This window comes from Homalodisca vitripennis, chromosome 3 (genome assembly GCF_021130785.1).
Source record: "Homalodisca vitripennis isolate AUS2020 chromosome 3, UT_GWSS_2.1, whole genome shotgun sequence".
Classification (NCBI taxonomy): Eukaryota; Metazoa; Arthropoda; class Insecta; order Hemiptera; family Cicadellidae; genus Homalodisca; species Homalodisca vitripennis.
This window is the reverse complement of record NC_060209.1, coordinates 32691150-32700623: the sequence shown is the minus strand read 5'-3', so window position 1 is coordinate 32700623 and position 9474 is coordinate 32691150. Positions and strand designations below refer to the sequence as shown.

Genomic DNA, 9474 nt, shown 5'->3' with positions numbered 1-9474 from the left:
AGTTTACTTAACATAAGATTATCCTGGATTTTATAATGGAGATGATAAACCTACTGGAGTGTCTGGGGTTAAGCAATATCTCCTAGCAGAGAAGTTGAAATCTCCCGGGAAAATATAAAAATGAGTTTCAAATTGTTTCAATATACAGTTTTAAATACCTCTAATCTGATTTGTTTAAAATAAAATACAAACACCAGTATTCCCTAAAAGTATTTTACAGTTGAAGATACATCAAAACTTGTTTCTCTAGTTGGTAGCTACTTTTGTGTACGAGATATATAAATTGTAATACTACCTTGGAAAATTCTAAAGTAAATCCTTTACATGCTTAGGTTTTTTTACTAATTTGCTTTAGTAAGAAGTACAAATATTATTTTATTTTAACATTTTTTAAGTGAATTTTGTTGAGAATGCATACAATTACTACATAATTTTTCAAACGGACTCCAAAACCCTTTTAGCCTCTTCTGAATCGAGTAAAACGAACATTTATTGAAATATTCACAAACATTTTTAAAAAACATGATGTCTCGTATATCACATCTTACACGTGAATACAAATATATTTGCCCAAAAAGCCGTTTTTATTGAAAATAATTGGTTTCTTATAGTGGCTAAAACTCATAATTTTGACCAATTTTGTATGAAGATCCGGAGCCCCCAAAACCTAGCTATAAACAGATTTTTAAATCGTTATTGATATTGCACAAAAGCTTAAAATTTCAATAGAAGCAATTTTAATTAATTTAAGTTACAGATTAACTAGTTACGCAAAACAATTGTACAAATTTATAAAAACAACTTTTTAGAGCATTATTTACGCGTTAAAATTGCATTTTGTGTGATATATCGTGAGAATTAAAAAGTTGTACTTTGCAAGGCAGTTTCTTTAGCTGAAGGAAAATATAAAAAGCACAGTTATTTAAAACTTGTATTTTTACATCAACGATCTTAAACTAAAAATAAATTAATAAATAATATGATTAACTACTTACTTGTTAGTAAAAATAAATATTGCAAACATATTAGCACCAATTTTTCGTTAAAATAATCATAATCACAGTCAAAAACAAAATCACAGAAAAGTGGTAAAATTTCAAATATTTCTAAATGTTAATCATGTAATTAAAAGTTCGTCAAATGAAATAGTTTGAAACGAAGGAGATTCGATGTCGACAGGTAGAAGTAAACTATTATCAACTTCATGATGAAGGATTCCAGTATCCATAAATCTATCAGTATGTGAACCTCTTCGATGGTCAGAGAATACCTCTGGCCGTTGGTAGTTACTGCTAGTGTTGGAACGTCTGAGCAATACGCCATCTTGTGGACTCATGTAAATATTTGTGGAGGGTTTGAAGTCCTTAACGGTTTGCAAGTTGTCCTCTGAAGAGGAGGATTCGGACTGCACTTTTAGACACGAGATGGACTTCGAGATAGGGGGTTTTCTTGATTCATCAGCTTCCAAAAACGAATAAGTTGAATCTGAGGAAAAGAAGGCTACTGATGGAGATAATTTCAGTAAATTTTCGTGTTGTTGTATTGACCCTGTTGAAGATAATTTCTCGATATATGAAGATCCTCCGAAAAAACCAATAGGATAGTCACTTCCCGTTAGGTCTGACAAACTTTTACAGTGTACTCTTTTAGAATTATAATTTCTAGGTAAGAAAGGAGGTATACCTTTTGAAGAGAGAAGAGTTGACGAGTTTGTTAAAAACTTTTCACGAATGTCCAACAAATCATCCGAATTTCCTAACCGTCTATGTACATCAGAAGTATTCAGTCTAAAATCCGACTTGGTCTCGGTGTCGACTTCGGCTGCAGGACTTTCGGAATCTCGAAGGGCTTCGCTGAGTGTGGTGATGTACCTCATGGCCAAGCGTAGAGTCGATATCTTGGTCGCCTTCTCCCCTTGTGCGTCGCTGCCCCAGCTGACAACCTTGCGGAGAGCATCGAACGCTTCGTTGATCTCTCTCATCCTGGACCGCTCCCTGGCGTTGGCGCTCTTCCTTCGGTACTTGCTCAAGTGCAGGCTCCGCTGCGAGGTTCTTCTTTTGGCGGTGCGTGGTCTTGCGACCCTCTCGGGATCGGAGTCGTGAGAGCAACTCTTCAATGAAACCCTCGGCCTTAGAGAGTACTTCCCCACGGTGGGGTTGTTGTTAGAGTCCACCATTTGCTCCATTGAATACAATAAAGAACTTTCACAATCTTCAAAAACTATGTCATGAAGGAACACACCTAATATTTTCACTTTTACACACCGTAATTTATGTAAATTCTAACAAAGTTGAAAATTCAATTACGATTTTATAAAAAATTTTACATTTCGAATTTGATTTTAAAATTAAAGTCCATGTAATTGGCCATTATAATAATCGTCCCAACCACCAGACTACCGATTATTGGTATAATTAAATTCCTAGAAGACCGCGAGGTACTCGTGGTGCGACCGTCACTACTACTGACATGTACCGAGTGACCAGAGGTGGCCGCGGCTAGGATGAGGGACGCGGCGCGACTGTCTCACTGCCCACTGCCCGGGCACCTAGCATAGTCCGGGGCACCAGTGCTGCTGCTGTGGCGGTCACTTGGACAAATCTCTAAATCTACAGGTTTTTATTCCAATACGTTCCACGAGTCAACTACTTAACGCCTTGTACATGCCATTTAAGCACGACACTTTGGAGTGACATATGTATTTTGTATGGCTTTTATTTTTTACTTCTCTTTGAAAGTAGAGAGTAAAATACGTTTCAAAATATTGCACAAATTATTGCTAATAAGAGGAACATTCTTATAGGACCGAACGTTAAAAATACTCATAAATACGGAATATGTATTGCTTAGCTTCAAAGTCAAATTCAAAATATTTATTAAACCATTAAAAATTGAACATCGTTTTTGTCGTTAATCAAAATTAAAATTACTAGTTTAAATAAACAATCGTTTGGAATTTAAACATATATATTATGTCTATTGACAAAACTGCTCAGTGCAATAACTGTCAAGATCATCATTGATAACATATTAGTTTACAGGGCCTCTCTTAATCTGAAGGAAGCCCTCTCAGACAGACACCACTGAAATTCTTTCTTAAAAACTGATATATATAAGGGGCATATTTTATTTCAGGTTGAACAATATTGTAAAACTTAGGCCCTCGGTAAAGAAAGTGAGTTAATAGAAAGTTTTAAATGGTCAGGAATAAAACTATGTTTGTATCTCGTGTTAAATTTAAGAATCAGTGTTCTAAAATATTTACGCTACTTATTAGTACAAATTAATGAATGGTGTATTAGTGTTGAAGGTAGCGTTAACACACCATTCGTCCAAAAACACTCTCTTCAGCTGTCACGCGACCGCATCCCGTAAACAATTCTCTACAACCTTTTTTGGAGAGCGAAAATGATTGGAAATGGTTTTGAGTAATAAAACCACAGAGTATTAACCCGTAGGTCAGAAGAGGCTCGAGGATTCCGTGGTAAATGAGCAAAAGTGCATACTGTGAAATAAATGACGCTAGGCTTGTCGAGGCGTAAATAGGTGAGTTTATTTCTTTACATAGATAATTTATGTGGACATGCATTTCAAATTACTTTGAATATGGATGGATTTAATTATTCAGATGGAGGTTTAGAGGAATATTAAAAAAACTGTTATTTAAGAAAATTAGCGATTCAATTTTGGACGTGTTTACGAAGAGTTTATTAGGTGAGAACCAGAGAGTTAAATACGAAGAATATTCGTGAAACTGAATTCCCATGACAGTTGCGTCATCGTCCTTAAAGAGAACACTAGTACCGCCGCAAAATTATTTTTGGAATGTTAGTTTGTCGTTAATTAGGCATTAAACGTCATTTAAGGTAAAATAAATAATATCAGAGTTTGATAGTTTATACGAAGGAGTAACTAGAAATCAACCCGGTTCGTTTCGCTTGAATGTTCTGTAGGCTTTATTTTACAAAAACGTGTCGGTTATTATAATAACATTGTTATTCTATACTCCCAAACGATGCTGTTATTCATTTCGAGACTATTGTTACCATAATAGAAGAATAATTATTTTTTTAAACCTCTGTATATATTTTATTTTATACCTAGTAATGGTAGCGTGAGGAAGCTTCCTAAAAGGTATTTCTACATCAGTTCAAATCATCGTCATACTTTGCAGTTTCTGTGTAAAGTATTGCAAATGTTTCGAGGAGTCTTTTAAGATCTTCATTTATTCATTTTTGGCCTTCACTTATAAACACAGCATTGAAAACATATTTGCATTAAACACTGATCTTTTCAAATTTTATATGAAGTTTTTTCAAAAGTAATTAAAAGTTGCGTTACGTAATATCAGAGCTACAATTTATTTGTTTCCAATACACTGACAGTAACAAACGTATAAATATAGCATGGTTACTTACAAATTAAGTAAATGTATGGCAAACTACTTCACCTGTGTGTGTACTAAAATTAAAACCCAAAATATTACCTTTTGGAAAAACATAAAATTTAAACCACAAGTGGTGCAAGTTTCAGTACAAAATTATTTGTATTATACTTACTCGTTCTTAGATTGGTTGTGTATTAATAGTGAGTTTGTATTTGGTATTATTAATAGATACCAAATTTTATTGAATGCACTATTGAATTGATTGGTATTTCAGAGATTCTGTTTGCAGTGAGCTAAACAGTGGTCTAAATTAAAATTAAAATCGTGTAATATTTTAAAAACAACATATTACCCAAATCTTTAAACATGAACAGCTGAAACTTCACAAAGAAAAACTAAGGAAATATTTAATACATAAATTGTAATATTAACACATTCTAATAAACCTAATATACTTCTAGTGTGGAGTGTTCCCTGCAGATTTAAAATTAAGTATGATTTCATTGTAATTCTCTATAATCGTTCACTTGTAAATGAAAACTCTATAAAAATCTTGTATATATATATAAACCCATCACACTGAATACAGAGTTCTCAGTTTAAAAAATACATTTCTAATGATTGGCCAAATATAAACTGTTTTGCAACTTACATTTTGCTTGTTTAAATCAATCATATTGATTTCATTACATGTGACTATTACGAAACATACTGCTCAGCGTCATGAAAAAGAAGAATAACCGTGCAGATGAAGAGTATGGAAAGAAGTGATTTAGATCAAAAACATTAATATGCAGTAAAAGAGTTACTTTTTTAATTTTTTAAGAAACTGTCAAACAGTCAGTCTTTTTAGTTTATGTTTATATGTCTTAGTAACTTTCAGTACTAAGTTTATCATTTATATAAACATTTCTATTTTCAAAAGACGGGCCTTATGACACTTTTAGGGTTGACTGGGACAGAAATTCTCCTGTCACCACGATCCGACAGGGCAAGTTTTGAAATAGTTAGGTAAAGGGTTGTACAAAACTTGAAATTTTGAAGTAACATACAGATAGGACCAGAGGATTTCGAAGCATCTGAGGTTTATTGTTAGCATATAGACAGGCACATACGAATTAGAAGCACAGGGTTTCCTTTGACCCTTCTATTTTTTTTTAATGATATTACTAGGTGCTGCTTAGTAACATTTTAAACATATAACTGAAGAATTTTCGTCTTTAAACTACATTTCCGCACATTTTCCTGTACCGACCTGTACATTTTCGTTTCTAAACTACTAAAGTACAAACTTTACCTTTTCTGTTATATAATTTAATACACATCTTCAACAACAGAAGTAAAATATAACTATTCCCTTAAATGTGATATTAACAAGGGAAGAATCGCGTTATATGCCATCCATCGAGGTGGCACACAGTAACTACCTGACACACTAATTTCCGCCATTTACTGTTAATGTCCTGAGTGGCATTACTCAATGGCTGAGCGTGAGCGAAGCCTTATCACTCAAGGATCTGCCTGTCTGATTATTTTTCAGCACGAAACGAAAAAACAAACTGATCTAAAGACGTGAAACTTTTCAAGAAGCTTCATTTATCAGTTAGCAACACTGAGTTCGATGATTGTGCATATGGAATTTAGCTGAGGGTTAGTGAAGATTTTACATATTAACAATCGGTGACAAGACTTGACTTCAGCACACTCTTGCGATGTAGTACCCTCCCTAACTCATCTTAACTGTATCAGATAAATAATGTTATGAAACCTAACTCATTGAACAAAAACTTGAATGTATAATGCGGCAAGATATCTCTAGAAAGACATTATCGGCACACTTTAAATTTTGCATGAAACTTCATGTCTACATAGACCCGAATGAGCTATATGATAATACATCCATGGAACATGGCTGAGTGTCATTGAGCCCCACCACACACTAGACTGGCAAAATGGATCTTTTATCTACCACGGAGATGTAAACATTTCTCCTCGTTGTCTATCTGTCCGAAGGACATCTTAAGAAGGAAATGAGATACAGACTTGAAATTCTGTATGCAACCTCAGCGAAACCTGTTACGCGATACAAGGTGCGCCGTACTCCTACTTTTTTATATGTTGTGTTAAACGGTTTTTTGTTAATTGGTTGTTAATTGAGCGTTAGCGAAGCATATCACTCTATCGATTTCATACCTCAGCATTGTTGCTATTGTATTTATCTGGTTTAAAAAGTTTGGAATTTTCGTTCCTTCTTTAATTTTACCATTTTAGGACATCGTTCGAGCATGTGTACAGTTTCACCCACGACCAGTCAGGACTTGCCAGACAGCTATAAATCACAGGTCCCCGCTCACGCTGCGCGCGCCGCCGCTCCAGTCAGTACTGCGCTGTCATATAACCTCGTGAACAATCACTGTCAGTTCGCTCGTACCGACCAATGACGACGTCCATTTGATTCTTGATTTGTCACTGACAACGACATGCAAAATACAGCAAGTTTTATCTTTGCCTGTCATCATATTGTACCCTAATTGCCTTCTCCCACTGTCATGAATATTTAAACGAATTCTCCAAACTCGGTGCTTGCAACTTTTAGCGTAAGAAAATGAGTGAATATTTTTTTTAGTAGAAACTCGCTTTATTGTTTGTTACATATTGTGAAAATTGTGGTAAAAAGTAATACAGTTTCCACTAAAAGTTCAAGAGATTGAAGCTTAAAAATTAAGAATGTTCAATAAACGATTATGATAAAGTATTTCACCAATATAAAGGTTGATAACTTTCAAAATTGCACTATACCTCAAATGTTTCAAACTTAAATCGGATTTACAATTTTTAATTTCTATACCTCATTTTAGACTGATATTTTATTTTCGAAATACTAACCAGGAAAACATATTGAGTAAATATTAAGTCCAGAATCATTCTAACAATTTTCTCACTTTCTGAAGCATGCATTTTTTCAATGGTTTAGTAAAGCCATGATCTACGCAGACTTTCAACCTGTTCAGCCACAACTGATTACGCAATTTATTTGCTTAAGTACGCAATTTAAACTAATTCATTGCAAAACTATAATTTTATTTCAAACTGAACTTATATGTGACCTTTATGTGTGGATTTCATTAAAAGCAACTTTTCTAATATTTCCTCAGCCTCCTTTTTCTAGCACTCTGAGTTCTCTTCTTTCTTGTGTTCTTTTCAGTTGCTGACTTACTTCCAGACCTTTAAGCTGCTCTTTCTCTCATTCGTAATATTCCTATAAATCTGTGAAAGCTTTCCTTTAAAGTTGTTTACAGCTTTATTCCCCATACAAGTAGTATCTTTTGTGCCACCTATGGTACCGCGCAGTATACAAAAACACCAAAGTCTACTCTTTTTAGAAGCACATCCCAAAATAATTCATGAATAAGCAACTAATACTGGAAAATGTCCACACTTCCAAAATAATTTAAAAGCAATATATACACATTTTTTATATTTTATTTTACTGTTTTTATAATATCGTTGACAAAAATAATCTAAATTCAAATGATTAAAATGAAAACAGTAATGTTCAGTAATATTTATAATTCATATTAAGAACTAGAGATCTATTGGTTAGTACTATTTAATTTCCTTGGGCTCTCAAAATAGATTTGTCATAAAATAAAATTGAAGTTTTCAGACAAGTTTAGTTTTATTTTAAATTTCACTTTGAATATTTAAAATAATATATAATTCATTAAACTCCACATTTCCTTTTAAATTAAATTTATTTTAATATTTTAACCTTATTTAAACTAAACCATTTCGTTCATATTATTTCGTTTTATTCTCACCTTTCATCCCATTATTTTAATCATGATATTTTTGAGACCTTATGGAATTGAATACCCAGGGTATTCCAAAGACTAACAGTTTTACTACAAGAGGATCCTCTGGCTAGTGATTGTGTCGGACTTATTACTAACATTGAATAAGAAAATACTATAGTATCATATCTATCTTGACTTCCAAAGGATATATATAAAAGAAGAGCAAAATTCCTTTGACACATGATACTAATTAATTAGAGACCTCCGTGTTTCTTATTTTTTATCAATGACACAACTGTGTCTATTCTTATTTTCAGCCTTATTTAGATGACAAAGATATTCTATCGATAGCCAGCACAGCAGATCATTCATATCAACAACAGTTAGTCTTTAATTTTACACTATAATATAACTATAAGCCCCTGAACAAAACTGTAGTTACATTACTACTCGTAAAACTAATCTTCAAGAGAAGGTGCATCTACCAAATCACGGTAGTATCATTGAATCCGGGTTAATCCTCTCCGAATATTATTGTTGTACATACTTTTGTTTATAAGATAATATAACCTTGGGATTCATTATGTGGATCTACTACTTTTCAAGACATCTTTCTTACTTGATGTTCCAGTGATCAAAGCCACTTCTGTATCACCGTTGACTGGAATAGGACCTGGGGTTATAAGTATGTGTCAACTGAGGCTGTGCAGGAGGAAATCCTTCTTGGATGTTCTTGTAATTTAAAGAGCTAATTGGAAAAGGTGGCTCAAAGAGATTCATCTTCCTTTAGATCGTCCTGCGGTAGATTTGTTTATTTGTAGATTCTAAGTGCTCACGACTCATCAGTAGATAATATAGAATTAAGAGTCTCAGAGTATACCTTTTTACAAGAGATCAGTTAATTTGCTTCTTATTAATCAGATAAATTGCAATCACAAACTTTACTAGTAATTCGGAATTTTTTCAACAACTTTTTAAGGCACATGGCAATTACATTAGTAGTGAATGTGTGGCTTTTTACTCCCCTGTCACTTAAACACTCATTACTCCAAATTTTATATATTTGGTTCTTAGATCTGTCTTGGACTTCTTTCAAAAATGTGAGGTATGGACGTGAAATTACAGATTAAAACTTCAATGGTGTATTACTGGCAGGTAAAAACAAAATGTAAACGAATTAAGTACCTTTATTCAACATATTTTCCATAACAAGAACTCACTTCTTCCTTGAATACAGAATAATAAATATTATTTAACAGTTTGTGGAATCAGCAAAACGTGCTAGAGTCA

At 33.3% G+C, this 9474-nt stretch overlaps 1 protein-coding gene across 1 annotated transcript; it reads right to left on the bottom strand.

Annotated features, from left to right (window-relative positions):
• Positions 1-1000: 1000 nt before the first annotated feature.
• Positions 1001-2507, bottom strand: LOC124358629. The gene has a single exon (XM_046810929.1). It carries the CDS (start codon positions 2183-2185, stop codon positions 1118-1120), a length of 1068 nt encoding a protein of 355 aa, XP_046666885.1. The 5' UTR covers positions 2186-2507; the 3' UTR covers positions 1001-1117.
• Positions 2508-9474: the final 6967 nt, after the last annotated feature.